This window comes from Mustela putorius, unplaced genomic scaffold (assembly GCF_011764305.1).
Source record: "Mustela putorius furo isolate JIRA1106 unplaced genomic scaffold, ASM1176430v1.1 tig00004036_pilon_pilon_pilon, whole genome shotgun sequence".
NCBI classification, from domain to species: domain Eukaryota; kingdom Metazoa; phylum Chordata; class Mammalia; order Carnivora; family Mustelidae; genus Mustela; species Mustela putorius.
In genome coordinates, this window is record NW_025422172.1 from 104,023 (window position 1) to 126,098 (window position 22,076).

The following is a 22,076-nucleotide window of genomic DNA, read 5'->3' on the forward strand; positions in this document are numbered from 1 at the left end:
AACATGAGAGACTCCTTCAGCCAAACCACGGGTGTGCGAGAGTAGGTCTTCTCACCACCTTCGGGACTGTAACCCACCAGGACATTCTGTAGTTGGTCATTGTCTGCTCATGAAAGTGTTTCAGCTCCTGATGAGTGTTGTATATACTTCGGTATTGAAGTTGGAAGAATGTGTATTACTGTCTTTGTTTCTAGATCACTTTAGAGGAATCCTAAAACTGAACTATGATGAAACTTTCTGATTCTGAGCCAAGTAGGAAAATGACTGATTTTTTTTAAATAAAAATAAACAATAAGAATGCCAGTTTCTGAGACATCTAGCTTCATTTGGATGTAATTTGTAATAACTAGCATTTGTATAGTGCTATGTGAGATATATATATATATATATATATATATATATATATATATATATATTTTAAAAGTCCTTTCACGTAAAGAATAGCAGAAAAATCCAGGATGAATGGAATTCATTGTCTATCATCTAACTTACTGACTTGTCCTTGTGGTAGTGAAAAAGACCAAAAAGGCCTGAAACAGTAACAGAATTCGTATCTCAGGGCCCTGTAGGCATAGATTGGAATGGTTGCTATGAAACCATGGCCGTTCTACCTAATGGTGAGGGCTCAGCCAGCAGAGGGAACTCATTTATCCTCTTGAGTACTCAGCCTGATACACTGACGTGTCACTTGAAACCCAGCATGTCAGAAAGGCCCGGTCCCACTGGGGGAGAAGTGGTCTCCTCAGCGGTGCAGGAGCCGAGCGTGTGCACACCACTGCCGGTGGCCAGGCCATGCTGGCGCTCCTTTTGTTCTTCTTACCTGGTGTTCTGGGTGTCCAGCTCCCCTAAGAAGTCCAGAAATGCTCAGCCCATTGATCAAGGACTCCCACTCCTAGTGGCTTTTGGCCAGCCTGCCGTGTGGGAGCAGGCCTGTCTTGGGCAGGACTGCCAGGTAGCAGGTGGACAAGGAGTCTGACTGGTCTCGGACAGGAGCTGGCAGCCCAGGACCCAGGTTCCCACTTGGGTTCCTTGGGATTTTGGTTTGGATGCGTACCCTGTCCTCTGACTTCTCTGCCTCCATGTCTGTCCCCAGGACGGAGCATTTTCAGGTGAATCACAAAGAACAATGATATTTCAGATGAACAGTACATGGGATAATGAAATCTATTTGGGGAGTCTACCTGTATCGAAAGGGTATCTATCAGTCCAAGCTCACAATTCTGTGGACTTCTTGAGGTTGTGTGTTGTGTGCAGACCAGTATACACAACCAGGTATTGGGAGGGCCACTGCTCTGTGGGTACCGGCGGCTCTTTCCAGCATGTCGCACACCACACAGGGGGTAGCAACTCTGCTCTTTTCAAAAGGGAGGGTCTTTCTCTGCAGTTAGCTGGCGGTGTACCAGACAAAAGAGTCATTTGTTTTGTGTTGTGCTGTTTCATTGTTTGTTTTGGCAGAAGATTCACAAAAACGAAAATACCTATATCGTCTCTAAAAAAGTTTGAAAAGAGGGGAATCACTCTTATGTTCTGCAGACACACACAGAAGGCCATATTGTAGTTTTCCAGGCAGAGGAAAATCCAAGTTGAGGTGAAGTGGCCAAGACAGAGAGAAGAGCAGTGGTTGCAGGGACTGGGGGAGGGACAGAGCAGTGAGCGATGAGGAGCGCGGGTGTCTCTGTGAGGAAACGTCGTAGAATGACATGGTTGTGCAACACTCTGGATGGACCTAATGAGACCTCCATATCCCACTGCAAAGGATGCGAGTAAAATGTTATATAAACTCAAATTCTACTTTATTTAATAAATAACATCTATGAAGTAATTATAGAGGTGAACACAGAAAACAAATACGATAAAGAAGGAAATGATGTCATGCTCCAGTCATGCTCTGGAGCTGCAGCAAGCACAAGCTGCTGCTCGGGGGCCGAGCCTGCTTGCTCCATGGAGGCAGGGGGCGGCAGCTTGGGGGCCTAGCCTGCTTGCTCCACGGAGGCAGGTGGCGGCAGCTCGGTGGCAGGACCCTGCTCTGGTCATCCAGGAAATTCAAAAGGCCTGGTGGCTCTTCCGTGGCAGAGAAGTGAACGAGGGCCCTGACGACCATCTGCCCTGGCCCCAATGGGTCAGGGGGTGTCACTGGTTTTCCTAACCCATAGTGAGCAGCCATAGCAGGGATGGCGGGGGCCAGCTCAGGCCCTAGAGGTGCCGCAGGTGCCAGAGTGGCTGCTGGAACAACTTCCCGAGACACATCCTGATCTCGCTCTGGGGCCGGTGCTGTAGCTCCGAGAAGAGAAAGCATCATCAGCTTGATTGACTTCTCTTATGCCTTTCCCTTTCCCCACCACTCAGCGTGGCCTGCGTTCAAGACCCAGCCCCCGGAAGGTGTCCCCTACGGAAGCCCATGGGGACAGGGATCTGAGACGATTCACTCTCCTCAGCCCAATTACAATCTACAGAGGCTTCCTCAGGGTGGCCCACCCTGCCTCTGCCTCAGGCCCACACCAGTCACCCCCAGTCCTCCTCACCCCCAGCCTCTGGCTCCGTGGTCTTTTCAGGAGCGCATTGCCTTTCTGGAAGCAGAAGCTGGGCACAGCGCTGCAGGTCCGAGCCCGGCACATTGACCTGCAGGTAGGCCAGCAGCGTATGCAAGCTGGGAAACTCCGGAGGCTGCACAAAATCCCCTGGATACTTTTCCACCCAGGTGTTAAGGATGGCATAGATGGCCCTGGGGACAGACATGGAGGCAGAGAAGTCAGAGGACAGGGTACGCATCCAAACCAAAATCCCAGGGAACCTATGTGGGAACCTGAGCCCCTGGGCTGTCAGCTCCTTTCTAAGACCAGTCGGACTCCTTGTCCACGTGCGACCAGGCAGTCCTGCCCGAGAAAGGCCTACTCCCACACGGCAGGCTGGCCAAAAGCCGCTAGGAGTGGGAGTCCTTGGTCAATGGCGTGGGCATTTCTGGACTTCTTAGGGGAGCTGGTCACACTCCTCAGTCTGTCTCCTTGCCCACGAGCCACTTGAATTCAACTGCTTGTGCCCGGGGAGGGCTGGTGTCTGACCTCTTCATTACCCTCACTGCACTCGCCTCTGCTCGGTGAAGATCCAACCGAGGAGGGAACAAAGGGACTCTGTCTCTAGCCAGGCCTTCCCAGGACCCTCCCCATACCTCCACCGTTACCTCCTCTGCCCAGTCACTAGGTGCCATGAGAGTGGATCTGTTTCCACTGACACTAACCTCCCACAGGGTGTGGGATGCCTGCTGCTCCCTGGGCTCTACTGGGTCACCACTCTCCCTGAGCCCCCTCTGAGCACCCAGCATGCAGGTGCCAACAGACTGCTGTGCGATGGTTCCTCAATCCTGCATTCTGGGTCCCAGAATTGGGGCAGAGAGAGGGCTGGGAGGGGTCAGGGATGGAGCATGACCCTCTCAGGGGTTGAAGCTGTACACCATCCCCTTCTTCTCTCTCTCCCACAGTGCTCACACACCTACCCCAGTCCCCCAGGGCACCTTCCCAGTTTCCAGTAGAAGCTCTCAGACATTTACCATAAAGCAAGAATAACGAGGTGAGTCTGAAGGTCCGGCAGCCCCTCGAACTCACAGGACCCTCACTACCCTGGTGGACAGGGAAGGCCCTCCTAAAGCAGCCAAAGCTTACTCACATGTTGCGCTGCTCCTGGGGTCCGCCGACCTCATCATAGCTGGAATAAACACATCCGAATCTAGAGGAGGCCAGGGGGCATCGCATGAGATATCTCTGGATGTTGGCTCTCACCGCCTGACCCTCGACTAGCCTGCAGCCCTGGGGTGCTCTCTGTTCTGTGCAGGGATCCCATTCAGCTCCTAGATAATCGCCTCCACCTACTGGGGGCTTCCTGAATGCTTGCTGAATAAAAGGGCCCCAACCAGCCCATCACCGACGTCTGAGTGGGCCTGGCCCCTGCTCACCCCCAGGGATGCTTGCTCTGGATTCAGCCAGACACAGGCCCCAGAAGGAGTCTCAGATCTCCCTTTCAGTGGCAAAGGAGCCCAGCTCAAAATCATAGTGAGAGTCAGGGATGAGGCAGTGGCTTCATCATGAGGGGCACAGGAATGAGCAAAGAGCATGCCCACAGGCCCTCCAGCAGAATTTTCCACTGGCGCAGGCTCCCAGGTGTCCTTTCCCTACAAGACCCCACTGAGTCCCTATAATACCTCTGCCCCAGTTAGGAGCAAGGAAAGCTTGGGGAAGCTTAGGGACCTGCCAGAGTCTCACAACAGGAATTGGCCAAATCTCACAGAGCAGTTAGGGGCAGGGGAGGGTGCTCACCTTGCAAAGAGGAGGTCCAGCACCTCCTGGGTGGTGGCCAAATGACGATATGTGTCCAGAAAGGTGTGGACACAGTGTAGATCTTGTCTGATGACGGCAGGCACCAGGTGATCTATTGCAGCCTGCAGCTTGTTGGCCTGCTTGGCCATCAGCACCGAAATCTTCCTCCTCTTCCGGGTTGAACGATTTTTCCCCTGAGGTGAATCAGAGGAGACATGAGTCAGTGCTGTGGCCACCAGGAGGGTTGGGGCTTGGAGGGCAGAATGAGCCCCCAGATCTCAGGGACTTCTGCAAGAGGTGGGACAAGAGAGCTCAGAGTCCGAAAAAGAATCGGGTGACTCAGTGTCTCATTGGGTTCAGCCTAAGGCTCTTGGTTTTGCTTCAGGTCATGGTCTCTGTGTCCTGAGGCTGCGCTCCTCGTAGGGCTGTGTCCATAGGGCAGTGTCTGCTTGAGGATTCAGTCTCTCTGTCTGCTTCTCCCCACTCTCCCCCTGTCTCTCTCTCAAATCCATCCATCAGCCAATCAGTTAAGAAGCCTTTAAGGCAATGAGAAAATGTTCTTGGTATCCATACAAAGAATTGGAAAAAATGATGTCTGAACTTGCTAGTATCTGAGGTCCCTTTGTGAGCAGAGTATGGATAGCACGTCCCTGCATGAGTGGCATGGATCCTGTAATTTCTGATAACATAGCCCATTCTTTTTATTTTTTTGAAAGACTTGTTATTTATTTATTTGACAGAGAGAGAGGTCACAAGTAGGCAGAGAGGCAGCCAGACATAAAGGTGGAAGCAGGCTCCCTGCTGAGCAGAGGACCCCACGCCCCCGACGTGGGCCTCGATCCCAGGACTGTGATACCCACGACCCATGACCTGAGCTGCAGGTAGAGGCTGAAACCCCTGTGCCACCCCGGCACCCAACATATCCCATTCTTGAGACGAGTACACAGAGATGTTTAAGGCGAGGGGGCTTAGGATAAGAAGGAACAGAGGCTGTAGGATGCAGCACTGTGCCTTGGCCAGAGAAGGGGATTACATCCAGTCCTGCCGCAGTAAAGGGCTCCATGGCTGTGATCAATGACTGGCCTTCAGGACTGCCGTGCAGTGCAGTGCAGTGAGGCCCCTGTTCCTATTCCTGGGGGGGGGGGGGGCAACAATGTGTTCCATCAATACCAAAGCGCAGAGCAAGAGACAAGAGACAGAGTACCATGGGACCCATGTCCCTTTGGATCAAAGTCTCCCATTTGCAAGACTTGCAGAAGCTGAGGAAGGACTGTTGGGCCAGTGGGGGCACTTGGGAGCACGAGTTAGAAAAATGCCTTGGCCAGGGCAAAAGGAGTCTAAATCAACGGGATGAGACCTGGTCTAAAGTCTCTTTAATGATACTCCTATAAGTATGTGGACAATGGCAGTGCTTCTGTCCAAGGCGTGGGCAGGACCATGTGGGCCAGTTTGGGGAAGAGATGGGATGCAGATTCACGGGAGTACAGGACTCTAGGAGGCCTGGTTGGCTTCTAGGAAGTGGGGCCATTGGCGCTGCATGGGCGCCCCGGGGTCGGGTCTCCCCAGCACCTGCACTCACCCTGAGCCAGCGCCAGACTCTCTTGGCCGTGTGAGGCTTCTTTTCCTTGGAGGAAGGAGAGCAGGCAATCTCCTCGGTCACCTCCTGCACCATGTCCTCTGGGGCGTTCTGTAAAGACAGTGCCCGGCAGCCAGGCAGGAGGCCTTAGAGCCCTGTCTGGAGGCGTTTGCTAGTGTTCAGACCCAGGGCGCTCCATTCCAGACACACCACAGCCCAGGTGGCAGAGCCCTCCCCCAAGGAGAGAAACGTGGCCCAGCTTCAGGGCCTTGGATGTGCTCTGGCACAGCTCAGAGTCACCTCAGGAATCCCCTGTGCACCCTGCCCACCCTGACATTGGTGTGAACAAGAAGGGATCACCCGGGTATCCACTGTACTCACCCTCCTCCAGCCCATGGGCAGGAACCCCCACATATCCCTCCTCCCCTCAAACTCCAGAGGAAGGGATGGGGCTTCCCTAGGATGGTTGGGGGGGGGGGCATCGCCTAGTCTCCTCAGTAGTAAGTACCTTATGGCGTCTCCCTCGAAAGGTTCTGTGGCATTGGGGGGGTGGTTTTAGCCAATGTCTGCAGCACGGGAACAAGTCATTTTCCTGGGGGTTCTGGTACCCAGAGCCCCGGAAACTAGGTACACAACAGGAAAACATCTTTCTGTGGCTAGGTCCTGAGTCCAGTAACCCTGCTACTGGACTAGACTGGCTGCCTGGTTGCAGGGGTTCCGAGTTCTGAAGGCCTTTGTGATCCAGGCAGTGACATCACTTCCTGACATGCCCTATCGGGGCCCACTCCTGGTTGGACCCCTACACGAACAGTGCTCCTGTCTGCCATCTCCTCATCTCCCTTCTGCATGCAAGGACACATCTTTTCTGTACACAGTAACCCCAACACACCCCTCTCCACAGGCCCCCAGGGAAGGTCTAGGAGCAGCCAGGGCCCCAGCTTGCAAACACACCTGGTTTCAGACACAAGTCTCTATTCTTACCTGGTTCAGACCCTAGAGAAGCCATTGTGGCACACAGGGATGGTCTTCTTGCCAAATATGGATGAATCCAGCATGTCTTTCTATCAGATGTCCAAAGGCATAGGTTGGATAATAGCTATGATGTTAGAAGAGTGCTGTCACATGGAGGAAATACCTCCCACCCAATTTCCACCCTCCTGTCAACTTCTTGGAATCTGCTACTAATCAGATGCCACCCCACAGTCCCTCCTGGCGTGTGTGTGTTTGTGTGCACCAGCACACAAGCTCCTGTGTGCACACATGTGTTCATCGGTTCTCACATTCTGGAGTCCCAGAAGAGGACAGCCCCACTTACAGAGGGCTGGGTAATAGTTCCCAAGGTCTTAGGCTTTGCATTTTCAATGCAAACCCTAAAGAAGGGACTGGATTCTTGGTCCTTGATGGTCAGAATGTACCCTTAGCCCTAGAGACCGCCTGTCCCGGGATGCAGGCCATTCTCTCCTATCCAAAGGGTGTGATGCAGATAGGGGTCCATCCAGTGGGTCGCCATGACCCGGGATCCTCCTCAGACAAGAAACTGGGCATATGTCTCCTGTCTAGGAGACCAATGATCACCCTCAGCCTGATAACATTTCCAGGCCAACAGCCACTTCCTTCCAGAAAAACTTTTCCAGAGCCCCCAGTGAATGGCTAGGTTGCATCCAGGACCCCAACTTTGAGGATACTCAAAGAGCTGGGTTCAAGCCTGCTAAGCATCCCAACCAGTCTGATTCTGGGCAAGGCCTGGACCCTTCTGGGATCTTTACAGTCTCCCTTCGGGGGCTCCATTGGTTGCCCAACTCCTCTGTAGACATGTTTGTGTGACCCCTCCCCAGAGTGTGGTCCGGACTTGGTGATTCACTTCCATGACACAGAACGTGGCCACGTGACCCAAAGGCCCTTCTGAGATTTCGTTCGAAAACTCATTGCCCAGCCCCATGTTGACTCGGATCCATGTTCTCTCTCCAATATTCATACTGGAGCACAAGACCCTAGGTGGAACCATGACCCAGACATACGCACATGGCCCAGCCCTGTGGGCCCACAAAAGACAGAAGTCAGGTCTTTGAGATGGGCTGTATCTGGCCCATGCCCCTGAGTGCACTCAGGTTCTCGGTGAAGCAGGTCCTCCCTTGGTGTTGTCATCAGCCCAGTTTAAGGAGAGACTCTGGCAGGAGCCCCCAGCAGAGCACTGCTGGATTCCTGATCCCCTGAGACCACAAGGCATCGTTTGTGGGTTCAGCCACTGAGTGTGGGGAAGTGCAGTCACACAGCCCTGGGAGAAGAGCACTGATACTGACCAACTTCCCAGGCCCTGGCCCTCCTCCCCTCCCACTCTGGTCCTTCCTCATCTTCTCTGGCCACGCTGGCCCCCTTTCTAACCTCCAGTCCTCTGCTCCATGGTGCCCTCCGCCAGGTGGAATGCACTCGCATTTGTGCAGGGCTGTCTCCTTCTTTTCCTCCCGCAGGAATTCTCCGTGTCATCTCAGCACAACCTTGTCATACCCCTTACCGGGTGGAGTTCGGGCCTTAGTTGTGTCCCTTGCTCTTTTGCTGTGGAGCAATCGCTTTTCCCGTTCACATTTTGGTTTCTCGTCTGTCCATCTTCTGCTCTAGACCCTGAGCTCTCATGAGGAGAACCCGCTGGGCTGATAAGCCCTGGCACCATCTGAGTGCGCAGTGCCCAGTGGCTGAATGAACGGGAGACAGGATCCATCCCAGCACAGACCAGCTCCGTTGTTTGAGCCTCACTGATTTTAGTCCTGTGTAAGCCTTTTGTTTATTTTTAAGTTAACTGTGACTGATGTTGGCCTCGAACTCATAACCCTGAGATCAAGGATCCTAGTGCCTGAGGAAGCCAGGTGCCTCTTTGGTCCTCTTTAAAGGTTTTAGGCTGATCACTATTCAAGTGAACTTGGTCATTTTAACATGCTGTACGGAGCTATATTACATTACGCTGAATGACCATGTAATTCCCCAGGTTTTGGTAGCCTGTCACCACAGAGGTCCCCGCCTTGACAGTGCTGAGTGGATCTTCAGATTGGAGACTGAAATCCTTTCTGTGTTCTTCAGGAGCCCAGAGTCTCTCCACCATCGGCCTTCTCCCTCCTTGGGATGACATGCACCTCTGATGCCATCAGCACAAGAGGAAAGATGACAAGGAAATACACACAGGAGGGTGTTTCCGGCCAGGTCTTGAAGGCCTCAAGGTTCACTTTGATGCTCAAGCTTTTATGTATTATTTTAGGATTTTATTTCTTTATTAGAGGGAAAAGAGCACAAGCAGGGGGAGGGGTAGAGGGAGGAGAACCAGAGAGATGCTGATCTGAGGAGGACAGGGGGTGGCTGATATAGACCTGTGCAGGGAACAGCCGAGGCCGCCCAGAGCTAGCCTCTGTCATCTGGTGGGCCGGGAGTAAGGAGCGGCCTCAGATCCCTGTGCCCATGACCTGCTATCAGGGGAGACCCTCTAGGGATTGCTTCCTGGACTCAGAGAACATTGAATGGTGGGGAAATTTTCCTTGATTTAGGAGGGACATGAAAAGTCAATCATTGGGTTGATACTTTCTCTTCTTGGACCAACAGCCCCAACCTCAGAAGAAGATGCTGAACCACCTCAAGAGCTACCTCTAGCTCCCACTGTGGTGCCTGCCGCAGCTTCAGAGCCCGAGGGGCCTGGATGGGAACCAGTTGTGAGTGTGATACAGCTATGGATACAGCCGATGGATACAGGCACCTACCTGAAGGGGCCTACTGCAAAGTTTCTATGGACAACCAGGTGCATGATTGAAAGACTTAGGGGTCTTCCCCTGTGGGGGACATTCCTGGCTTAAAAGTGTTCAAGCGGTGAAGCGGGGCGATATCCCAGGTGTGACAGCATGATCTCAGGATCCCGGGGGTCCCCAGAAGACCAGCTGGGGCCCGAATGCTTCCGAGTTCCCAGACATCAGTTAGGGAGGATGGCTGAAAACCAGGAAGCTAGGTCCCGGCTTTCTGCTCTGGGAAGCAAGCTGGGCCCAGACACCACCTTATTCCATCCACAAAGTCTCACACATCTCGCCATTCTGGTTGCAATGAAGAAATGGACTGTACACCAGAATTTCGTACCTGTGGATTATGCCCAGGATTGAAGGTGCTAGAGAAACATTTTTTGACATAAGGATGGAGAAATGGTTCCTCCACCACAGCTACTGGAAGGACAACTGAAGGATTATTTCAGCACCGGAAGTCAGACCTGCAGGAGTGAGTGGGAAACAAGGAGCCCGGTGGGTAAGTAGTTAGCCAACATGTCGGGAAATCTGAATCACCATTAGCTGTAAAACCCACGAAAAAGCCATTTCGAGAGATGTTAGTGACAAGTTGGAATGACATGATAATGCACATTGTTAGAGAACAACTGAAGGTACATAGCATTAGGATTCTGAGATTCTCATTTTTGTGCTCTAAGTGGGTAATAGACTCAGTTCAGACATAAGTTACACGTGCTTAAGAGTTTGGCTTTTTTAAAGATTTCATTTATTTATTAATTTATTTATTTCTCAGCAAGAGAGTGTGAGAGCGCACAAGCAGGGGAGAGCAGCAGGCAGAGGAAGAAGTGGGCTTTGGGCTGAGCAAGCAGCTTGATGCAGGACTCAATCCCAGGTCCCCAGTATCATGGCCTGAGCCGAAGGCAGATGCCTAAGAGGCTGAGCTACGTAGGCGTCCCTACGTGGGGTTAAGAGTTTTAAAGGTGGGGCACCTGGGTGTCTCAGTTGGTTAAGGAACTGCCTTCGGCTCAAGTCATGATCCTGGAGTCCCAGGTCCCACATCAGGCTCCCTGCTCGGCAGGGAGTCTGCTGCTCCCTCTGACCTCTCCCCTCTCATAGTCTCTCTCTTGCTCTCTCAGATAACCCAAAAATCACAGAAATCAAGTATATGTTTTTTCAAACTAAAAGATGAAATTAGAGAATAAAGAAAGTATGTCAACTCCTTGACAGGGAACAAATGAGAAGAAAGAAACATTGAAAATGCATGATCGGTGGGGCGCCTGGGTGGCTCAGTGGGTTAAAGCCTCTGCCTTCAGCTCAGGTCCTGATCCCAGGGTCCTGGAATCGAGCCCCATGTCGGGCTCTCTGCTCACCAGAGAGCCTGCTTCCCTTCCTCTCTCTCTGTCTGCCTCTCTGCCTGCTTGTGATCTCTGTCTGCCAAATAAATAAATAAATAATCTTAAAAAAAAAAATGCATGATCGGGACACCTGGGTGGCTCATAGGGTTGAGCCTCTGTCTTCGGCTCAGGTCATGGTCTCAGGGTCCTGGGATCGAGCCCCACATCGGGCTCTCTGCTCGGTGGGAAGCCAGCTTCCTTCTCCCTTTCTGCCTGCCTCTCTGCCTACTTGTGATCTCTCTCTGTCAAATAAATAAATAAAATCATTAAAAAAAAAAATGCATGATCAGGGACGCCTGGGTGGCTCAGTTGGTTAAGCAGCTGCCTTTGGCTGAGGTCATGATCCCAGCATCCTGGGATTGAGTCCCACATCGGGCTCCTTGCTCAGCAGGAAGCCTGCTTCTCCCTCTGCCTCTGCCTTCCTCCGCTCACTCTCTCTGACAAAAAAAAAAAAAAAAAAAAAAAAAAAAAAGCATGATCTATAGAAAAGTAAAAATCATACGGTAGAAATAAGTCTACCTATATAAGCCATCACAACAAATGTGGGTAGTTAAACCATAAGTCAAATGATATATGAATGGACAGAACTCTTAAATTGAATTAGGAAATTAACAAAATCTGTTTCTCTGCTGTTTTTAAAAAAACATCAAATGCAAGAGGACAGAAACCAGTGCACAGGCCCAAACTAAAACCAAAGCAGATGCACTGGGTTTTGCCTGGAGGTGGAAATACCCCAGGCTGATGGCCTTGGGAGACACGAGGGTGGGGGGTGGGGGCCAGCTAAGGGAGGACTAAATGGAAGAAGTGATGTGAGATTTGAGGCGGAAATGGTAAGAATGAGCCACCTGGGTGCCGTACTTCAGGCAGAACATCCTAAGGTCCCGTAGGACCTTAGGATGTTTGTAAAACAGAAAGGTGGGTGTCCTTTGACAGATGGTACAGGAAATAGATCATGAAGGATCTTGAAGAATATTTGCATTTTATTTTTAGTGCAGTGAGGAAACATCGGAGCATTTGTAGCAGACGAGTTCCATGATGTATCTTTAAAAAGATCCTTCCAGCTACTGCGGGGAGAATGCAGTAGAGAGGGTTATAGAGAAGCAAGAGGGGAAGCAGGAAAGCCATTTGGTGGCCAGTACAGTTGTTCAAGTGAGAGGAGAGAGTGCCTTGATCCAGAGGGGTTGTAGGGGACACCAGGAGGCAGCGATGGGCTGGAAATATGTTTTGGCGGTTGAGCCAAAGGGACTTCTTGATTGACTGGACACAGAGTACGGGATGGGGAAGAATCAAGGCTGACGCTCTCCTTGGGGGCTTGAGCAACTGGGTCGATGTCAGTGCCATTCACCGAGATGGGGAAGGGTGAGGAGCAACAGCTTGGGGGGGTGGGTAGGGGGGTTGCAAATCAACAATTCTGATTGGGTCTGAGATGACTCTCAGCTGTAAAAGTGGAGTTATCATGTAGGTAGTCCACTCTTTTGGTGTGGAGATTGGTAGAGATTTCTGAACTGGAGATAAAAATTTCAGAGTTGTCAGGATAAAGCTTGGACTGTGTTGACTCCCCTAAGTAGTGTGTGTGTGGGTAGAGAAAAGGTCCAGGGTGGAGACTCAAGGTAAGTGTTCCTCGAATTAGCAAATAAAAATAAAGGAGTGCCAACTGAATTTGAACTTCAGATAAACAAATAGTTTTATGAGACTGATGCACTGCCTACTGTGCTAAGGAGGCACCTACAATAAATATTTTTAAAGGATATGTTACATGAAATACTGGGGACATACTTGTGCCAAAAGAATCACTTATTATTTTTCTGAAATTCAGATTTAATGGGACATCGCATTTAATTTGACAATCCTACCTAAGGTATTACTTCCTTGTTTAGATGAGATGTAGAGAAGGATCAGGAGCAAAGAGAATGTTCCATTTAGTGTGACTCTGTATCCTATCTTGCCAGAATGCAATGTCATAAAAAAAAATTTATAATGCTCACAAATTCTATGGGTCATGGATTTGGACAGGGGATAGTGGACATGGCTTTCCTCTACTCCTTACTCTAATCCTGGGATTCTTGCCAGCGTGGTGTCTGGGTTCCAATGGTGAGAAAGAAAATGCATGTGCATGTAGGCAAAAGAGAAAGAGAGATTCAGATAGAGAGAGAGAGGGAGACAGACAGAGAAAGAGAGACTTTACCACTCAAATGTCCCGATTCCAGGTAACTTTGATTCATTCTACAAGAAGCTCCCCCATGCCTTGCCCTATATTCTGGACTGTACAGTAGGGTTAGGAGGAAAGCCCTTGTTCAGTTTTCAAGCATTTATGGACCAGACCCTGTGCAGGGCACTGGGAACACAAAGGGTCTTAGCCTTGGCCCCTGCTATCCAAGCAATTACAGTATGGGTGGGTATGTGCTGGTGAAGACAGACATATCGGGAGAATCAGGGCTCGGCATCCCCATCAAACCCTATCCTGGCTTTTGGGGGAGAAGATGTGAAAATGTAAGCTATTCTTAAATAATCTAGCAGGTGACTTAGGATCAGACAGGCTGAAACAGATAGCAGGAACAGGTGGAACCTGGGAGAGGGAGTGATTGTTCTGGGTTGGATTAGTTTGGAACGATTTTCTACAAGAAAAGCAGTTTGAGCTAGAGCTTCCAGAGGAGGAGAGTTTGATCACTTCCCTTAGCTCAATAGCATCCTAGACATCCTCACATTAAATAAGTCTGATCTTCCACACCCAGAGCCCTAGTGCCCACCTTTAGTTCACCCTGGGTGTCAGTTGACATTTTTTCCTCCGGAGTCCTGGGTTTCCTCTACACTAGTAGTTAGATCTAGAAGCTTGGCTGGGCTTGATTTTCTCTTTCCCTTCCCTTCTCTTCCCTTCCCTTTTCTTTCCTTCTTCCCCCCTTCCTTCTTTCCTCCTTTTTTCTTCCTTCCTTCCTTCCCTCATGTCTCGCTCTTTCTCTCTTTCCTCTCTCGCGCTTTCTCTCCTTCCTCCCTCCCTCCCTCCCTCCCTGCCTCTCTTCTGTCCTTGCTCTCTCTCTCTCTCTCTCTCTCAGGAATACTTACTTCACAGGTGGTGCCCTTGTTTCCACCAGGAACATGTGCGACAAAGGCTTACCACCTAAGTTTTCTTCTCTAGTTAAAAATGTGCCAGCATCTCATTTGGATTATTTACTTACTTTTTTATATTTATTTTATTTTAATATTTATTCAACTTGTCTTGGTGTTGGTTTGTTTTGGTTTGTCTGCTTTTTGGTTTGGTTTTGTTTTGTTTCATGTTTTGAATGCCTGCTCTGCTCCAGACAGATTGCCAAAGCAAATGCTTATTAATCTCAGCAGTCTTCGTGGTGAAATTACTTACTCCTGTAGGTATATGTGAAATAAGAATAAGATCAAGCCACCTAGACACCAGTGTTGGTAGAGTATCTCATCCCAAAGAAACCCAAATCCTGCTTTTAAAACCAAACAAAACATTGAAAACTAATATAGCTCCTTACTGAAGATCTCTTGAGAAGGTAGAATAGGGTGAATTATACTAAACAACATCCATCAAGACTCCCTTAATAAAGCTTCTTTGTATACTGTTTCTCCCGCCTTGTTTGTCACTTTCCCTATTTCCTGCTCGTCCGCAGTTTTGCCCGCAGGTCCCAGGCTGTCCTCCCCCACTCTGTCTCCTATCATGTCTCCTTGTTTTTCTTTTGCCAATTTTCACGGAGAGGTAATAACAGTAACTAACACTTACTAAGGGATTATCAGGAGACGGAAAGTGTAGCAAATGCATCACCTGTGTTATGAGGAAAATACTGTTCCTTTCCTCCGTTTAAAGATGAAGAAAGTGGAATACAATGAAGTTAAGTATCTTGCCCAATATCACAGAGAGTTAAAGCCTAGATCCACGATGTAAAGCCAGACAGTCTGACTCGAGAGTCTGTATTCTTTTTTTAAGAATTATTTTTATTAACATATAATGTATTATTTGCCTCAGGGGTACAGGTCTGTGAATCATCAGGCTTACACACTTCACAGCACTCACCATAGCACATACCCTCTCCAATGTCCACAACCCAACCACCCTCTCCCTACCTCCCCACCCCCCAGCAACCCTTAGTATGTTTTGTGAGATTAAGAGTGTCTTATGGTTTGTTTCCCTCCCGTCCCCATCACTTTTTTTTTTTTTTCATTTTTTCCTTCCCTAATCCCACGACCCCTGCCCTGACTCTCAAATTCCTCTTATCAGAGAGATCATATGATAATTGTCTTTCTCTGATTATAGAGTCTGTATTTTTAACAGCTATTCTATACTGATTTCTTTTCCAAAATCTATATATAAGTTCCACTTATGATAATATAATAGGCTAGGAAATGACCCTGCCTAAAAAAAAAAATAATTAAAATAACAAAGTAGAAATCAAGTTCCGTAAAGCACCAGGTACCTGACAAGTTAGTGAGAAGGTACAAGATGGCTTCTTTTTTTTCTCCAGTATACTCTTATCACCCTTCTCCTCTCCTTGTCTCTTGATATGCTCATTGGACATGTGTGGCTATATTCACCTCTGAACTTTGGTTCCTGCTCTTTACTGGCTTGCTGGGCCCCAACACACCCTGTTTTTTTTCTAACCAGCCTATAAGCTCAAGTTCCTATTCAATGGTGATGGCAGAATGAATAATTAGACAGAACTTAAAAACATCAGAATTATAAAACTAAGTCCATCACTCAGGTTATCCATTAGTAAATAATATTATTGCTGTGAAAATGATTGTATTGAAGTAAAGAAACTTTTCAGTGATAGGCCCTAAGAGAGATTATCTAGTCAAAAACACTTTTATACTTGAAGTTGAGGCCCAGAGAGGTTAAGTGATTTGCCCATATTGAAAATGCTCGTAGTGAACTAGAACCCAGATTCCTTTATTCCCATTTCAGTGCTCTTTTACCATATCCTACTGGACTTGTGTTTTTAAGTATCATCCCAAGCACATTTCATTTCTCCATGTATATAACAAGAATAAAATTTTTGCTTCAAATTTTAAGAAAAGAGGGGCGCCTGGATACCTCAGTCAGGTGAGCATCTGCCTTTGGTTCAGGTCATGATCTTGGGGTCCTGAGATCGAGCCCCATGTCAAACTTCCTGCTTTGGTGGGCAGTCTGTTTCTCCCTCTGCCTCTGCTTCCCCCACCCTCTTGTGTGAGTTCTCTCTCTCTCTGTGTGTCTCGAATAAATAAATAAAATCTTTTTTAAAAATTTTAGAAAAAGATTCTATTTTTTACAAAACTAAATCAAAAGCACTCAACACCACTAGAAAATTTTGGTATTGACTAAATTCTGTAAGTACCTATATTGTTTTAGACCAAAGCTGGTAAGACAATGTTGCACTGTGCATAACTTTAAGTATATAACTACTTTTTTTAAAGTTTATTTACATTTGGAATCTCATATAAAGATAGTTAACTAGTCCTGATTCTCTATTTTAGTTAATTGCCTGAAGGAAGGATCCAAATGCTGTTTCCTATTCTATAAAATAAGAGTTTATTTGGAATGATAGCTCAAAATCTTTTCTAGTTCTGTACTTCTCTAAGTCACATTAACCAAAACTTAAATTTTACAATGCTGTGTCATCCTTTTTTTTTTTTTTCCTAACGCATTTAGAGGTAAGAAGGATGTATAGAACATGTCTAACATATTGTGAAAATCTGCGAAGATGTCTTAAATTATTTGAACTTCATTTTAGCTAAAACATTTTAAACTGACAAATTACTTGAGATTGTATTCAGAATTAATTCTAAAGTAATTTTTATAATGCCATATTACATTAATATGTTTATGAAATATCTTTGAGATTGCTATAGATTTTAGAAAGTCTGCTCCAAGTAGAATTTCAACCTGTGTAATAAAACAAAGTAAGAAAATAATACTTTACTGTTGGATAGCACTTTAATATTCCCAGAGCAAAAGATTTTCAGATCCAAACATTTGGAGATTCTTCTACAAATAGGACACTTCACCTTATTAACCTGATTAACTTGCAGTGAAAGTCACCAATTGACAGGACCTACCCACACACTTCTTTCAGTGCTTCATTCTTTATATGAGTGATCGTCCAATAGTTCACTCCAACAATTGTCCATTAATTTAAGGAAAGTTTCCAACATGAAAAACATGATAATCGGAATCAAACAGTATTCTGTGATCCAGAAGAAACTGACAATGAAGGTAGCTAGAAGATTAAAAGCAAAAGCAAAAAGAAAAAAAAAAAAGAAACATATATAAGTTAGAGACAGACTATATTTTCAAAGAATCAGTGGAACTATTGAGTTCCTTAAATAAGAATAAGGGGCTACTTAAAATTTTCAAAATAGAAAAAGCAGAACTTTGAAATTAAAAATATAAATAAAATTTAATTATAAACACAAATAGACTGGAAGAGAAAATTATGAAGAGCCCCTAGAAAACAGAACAGGAAGCAAAGAGGTTAAGAGAAACAGAAGGGGAAGGAAGAGAAAAAGGTGGGGGAGAGGCAAACCATAAAAGACTCTTAACTATAGAAAACAAACTGAGGGTTGCCAGAGGGGAAGTGGGTGGGGGATGGGCAAATTTGATGATGGATATTAAGGAAGGTACTTGTAATTGGCATCATGTATTATATGTAAGTGATGAATCACTAAATTCTACTCCTGAAACGAGTATTACCCTATCTGTTAACCACCTAATTTAAATAAAAACCTGGGGAAAAAAAAAAACACAAAAAACAAAGGCAGAAAAAACTTGAGATTCAAGGCTTAACCAGGAGGCCCATCATATTGCAAGTAAGACTCCAATAAAGGAAGAATAGAAAAAGTATAGTGAGCAAGAAATTATTAAAGAACTAATAAGTTTATTTTTTCTCAGAACTGATGGAAATGAGTCTCCACATTGAAAAAGCCCACTGAATATCCAGCACGATAAATGAAAAATACTCTTACCAAAGAAAAAGTCCCAAATTGCAGCATATCAAGGATAAACAAGAGGTTGTAAGAGCTTCCCAAATGCAAGGAATGGGAATAGTTCACATCCAAAAAGTAGAATGGCACTGGACTTCTCCACAAATACATTCTGAAACAATTTCTTCAAAATTGTAAGGGGAACAGTTTCACTAGTTAATTCTGTACTCAGCCAAATCAAGTGTGATGGTACAAAAGAAAGAGTGGTCCCTCCTTTCCCTAAAAAATACTTTCCATGGACTGTGGCCTATGAAATTTTTAAAGGATGTGATTTATCCAGATGATTAAATAAGAAAGAGAAAGATATAGATGACTCAGGAGAGGGATAAAAAAGTGTCAGCATGGCTGCTATTCAACAAGCCATGAGGTCAGTCAGTTCCATATTGTACTCTCAAAATGAGAACCTTGGGAAGGAGCTCTCCAGGAAACAAAGAAACATAACATGTTGAGCATACAGAAAAAAATATTAATTGCATGTAGCAGTGATTTGGAAGAGTATATAATAATTGTATTAAGTACATAGAAAACTAGAGGGTAAAAAAATTAGTAGCTATGAACTCCAGGAGAAATAATAGGCATGGTCCTAGTTCACCTCTTTGCTTAAAATATTTGCAACTCATAATAATGTAGTCATTAGCTATTTATATTTATATTGGTGATTTATAGAGTCCCACATTATAACATTATTTTGATATCAGAGATGGGTAGAAATGTGGGATAAGAATATAGAAAAGTGAAGTCTTCATATGATTGGGAGTTAACCAATTTTGTTTTAAATTGATAAATGAAGAAATAAAGTATAAGGATATCATCTAGACCCACACTAATATTAATCTGTGGCAAAGGAGGTAAGAGTATACAATGGGAGAAAAGACAGTCTTCAACAAATTTTGCTTGGAAAACTGGACAGCTACATGCAAAAGAATGAAATTGGACCACTTTCTTATACTGTACATACACAATAATAAATGAAAATGGACTAAAGACCTAAGTGGGAGACCTGAAAAAAAACAAAACTCATAGAAGAAGACATAAGCAGTCATTTCTTTGACATCTGCCATCACAGCGTTTTCCTAGATATGTCTCCCGAGGCAAGGGCAACAAAAGCAAAAATCAACTGTTGGGACTACACCAAAATAAAAAGCTTTTGTGCAGCAGAGGAAACCATCACCAAAAAACAAAAAGGCAACCTACTAAGTAGGAGAAGGTATTTGCAAATGATATATCCAATAGGGATTAATATCCAAAATATATAAAGCATTTATACAAGTCAGTACCCCCCCAAAAAAAGAACAAACAGATAATCTGATTTTAAAAAGGACAAAGGACCTGAATAGACATTTTTCCAAAGAAGACATACTCATGGCCACCAGATACATGAAAAGATGCTCAACATCATTATACAATGAAACGCAAATGAAAACCACAGTGAGATATCATTTCACACCTGTCAGAATGGCAAAATCAAAAAGACAAGAAATAACAACAGTTGGAGAGGCTGTGGAGAAAAAGGAACCCGTGTGCACTGTTGGTAGGAATGCAAATTGGTACAACCACTGTGGAAAATAGTATAAACCTTTCTCAAAAATTTAAAAATAGAAATTTAAAAAAGAAGCTCTGGCACATTGTTGGTGGGAATGCAAATTGACGCAACAACTGTAGAAAACAGCATGAAGGTTTTACAAAAAATTAAAAATAGAAATACCATGTGACCCAGTGATTCAACTACTGGGTATTTACCCAAAGAAAATAAAACACTAATTCGAAAAGACAGATGCACTCCTATGTTTACTGCAGCATTATTTACAATAGCCAAAATATGGAAGCAACCCAAGTGTCCATTAATGACTGGATAAAGAAGATTTGATTGATATATAGATAGAATATATATTCTTTATATATAGATATATAGAAATAGATTAGGTAAATTAGATAAATCGATATATCTAAAGAAGATGTGATATATATATATACTTACATTTAAGTGTATATATATATTTAAATTATGTATAATATATATAATATATACAATATACATATATTATATATATACACATATATATAAATGGAATATTGCTCAACCATAAAAAGAATGAGTTCTTGCCGTTTGTGACAACATGGATGGATATAGAGGTTATATTGCTAAATGGAATAAGTGCGAAAAAGACATACCATATGATTTTCCTCCTACGTGGAATTTAAGAATTAAAACAAAGAAAAAGAAACACAGACTCTTTAAGTACAGAGAACAAATGGGTGTTTGCTAGAGGAGTGGTAGGTGAGGGGGGCAGATAAAATACATAAGGGGGTTTAAGACTATACTTAATCATGATGAACACTGAGTAATGTATAGAATTGTTAAATCATTATATTTTACACCTGAAACCAATGTAATACTTACATTTATATATATATATATACACATATACACGTGTATATGTGTATATTACATATATATGTGTATATATATGTATATGTACGTATACATATATATATGAGACAGTATAGAGGGGTGTACCCGAAGGATGTAATTTTCACTATAAGACTTAATATAATTTTACTTAATAAACTATATACATGTATTACCTTGATAAAAATAAAATCATTCCTGCGGTTTCTCCGCAGACCACGGGAGGCCAGAGGCGGGAACCGGCTCCCCTGGCCGCGCGCAGGAGGGATTTCAGCGGAAGCTGTCGAGCGACTTTCATAAATGAAGCTTTAAAATGACCTTCTTAAAAGAAGAGTAAATCCTCGGTTTCCGTGTGACTCTGCAGACACAGCCCGGAGGTCAGCCCTGGGGGCCCGGAGCAGGCCGGTGCGTGTGGGTGGTCGCAGGCGGCCGGTGTCCAGCCTCGGGCCGCGCCAGCGCCGCAGGACGAAAACGCTCGTGTGGCCTTTCCCTGCGCCCCGACGGAGCCCGAGGCCGTTGTGAGGTGCTGGCCGCGGGCAGGACGGACGCGCCCCCCCCCCCCCCCCCCCCCCGCGCCTCCAGGGGCCCGGGCAGCTCGCGGTCATCTGGATGTACAGTCTCTGTTGTCTCTGGTTTTAAATAACAAGCCGCTTAGAACCTGATTTTTACGCAGATTAAATTCATTGTCACTTCGCTTTGATCTTCAGCAATATTTATAAATTGAGTCATTGTAAAGGTTTCCTCATTTGATCCAGTTTTATAAGAACTCTGGTTTGTTTGAGTCCGATGTCCAGGAAGAAACAGGACACCTTCACTTGGAGAACCCGGCTCGGGCCCAAGAAAGCTTTCCTACAAATAACGTGTTTTTCTAGGAGCCTCCGGGTGGAGACGCAGGGGCTCCTCCTGTGGTCCGGGCACCACCTGCTGCTCAGTGGCAACTGTCCTGCCTCGGGGACGCTCAGGCCACCAACTGGAAAACACAATCTCACCATCTTCATTTTTGCTGAATCCATTAAGTGTAAAAGCCAATTATTTTTCTTTTGGAAACTATTTATTGGGCAGAAATACTTTTTATTGAGTAATTTTGGTCTGCCACGCCTATATTTGATTTTGCTATTTGTGCGCTTTTGTTCCTAAACACAGGAAAGACCAAAGGTGCTCTCTCTTTGTGGTCTGGGGCAAGAGCTCAGATACACCCAGATTGATGGGCGCCAGTGAACGTAGGAGCATCTTTTCTGGCACCCAAGCAGTCAGAAGTGTTTTTGTGGTTTTTTGGTTGTTTTGTTCTTTTTGTTTTTTTTTTTTTTTTTTTTTTTTTTTTTTTTTTTTTTTTTTTTTTACTACAGTAAGTATTATAGAACCAAAAACCTAATGCTACTTACTATCACAATGAAATGTTCTTTTACTAAGTTATTGCTGGTTATTGAATATCTTGTTGAGTACTGGGATCTGTTACCAAGAAGGAAATTACGTTTCTTACCATGTTTGAGCTAAGCAAATGTGAATAATTTTTTAAAGAAAGAAAAAAAAAAAGAAGCCTCCTCTGAGACTTGTATTCTGTTGTTCATAATTTTAGGAGTTCTGAGTTTCCTGGAACAGCTGCTTGAGTGTATTTTTGTACCCATATCTTCACTTCTTCTTTTTTTTTCTTCTTTAAAAAAAAAAAAAAAA

At 45.6% G+C, this 22,076-nt stretch overlaps 2 protein-coding genes across 3 annotated transcripts in view; one reads left to right on the forward strand and one right to left on the reverse strand.

The window, feature by feature from the left end:
* The window catches only part of LOC123386944, a 49,525-nt gene extending 40,495 nt beyond the window's left edge, over nt 1-9,030 (forward strand). The window contains exons 18-19 of the mRNA XM_045072448.1: nt 8,500-8,649; nt 8,956-9,030. The gene's annotated coding sequence lies outside the window, so the exon portion shown is untranslated. The remainder of the gene's footprint in view (nt 1-8,499; nt 8,650-8,955) is intronic.
* LOC123389825 (ral guanine nucleotide dissociation stimulator-like) lies at nt 1,760-21,313 on the reverse strand. 2 transcript variants are annotated; one of them, XM_045072436.1, is made up of 7 exons: nt 20,582-21,313; nt 6,392-6,979; nt 5,887-5,994; nt 4,308-4,501; nt 3,661-3,720; nt 2,523-2,722; nt 1,760-2,271 (listed from the first exon to the last, which is right to left on the reverse strand). In XM_045072436.1, exons 2-7 carry the CDS (start codon nt 6,527-6,529, stop codon nt 1,871-1,873), a joined length of 1,101 nt encoding a protein of 366 aa, XP_044928371.1. In that variant the 5' UTR covers nt 6,530-6,979; nt 20,582-21,313; the 3' UTR covers nt 1,760-1,870. The 2 variants fall into 2 exon arrangements, with proteins under 2 accessions (XP_044928371.1, XP_044928372.1); XM_045072437.1 differs by lacking the exon at nt 20,582-21,313 and having other exon boundaries at nt 6,865-8,504.
* Between the last annotated feature and the right edge of the window lie 763 nt (nt 21,314-22,076).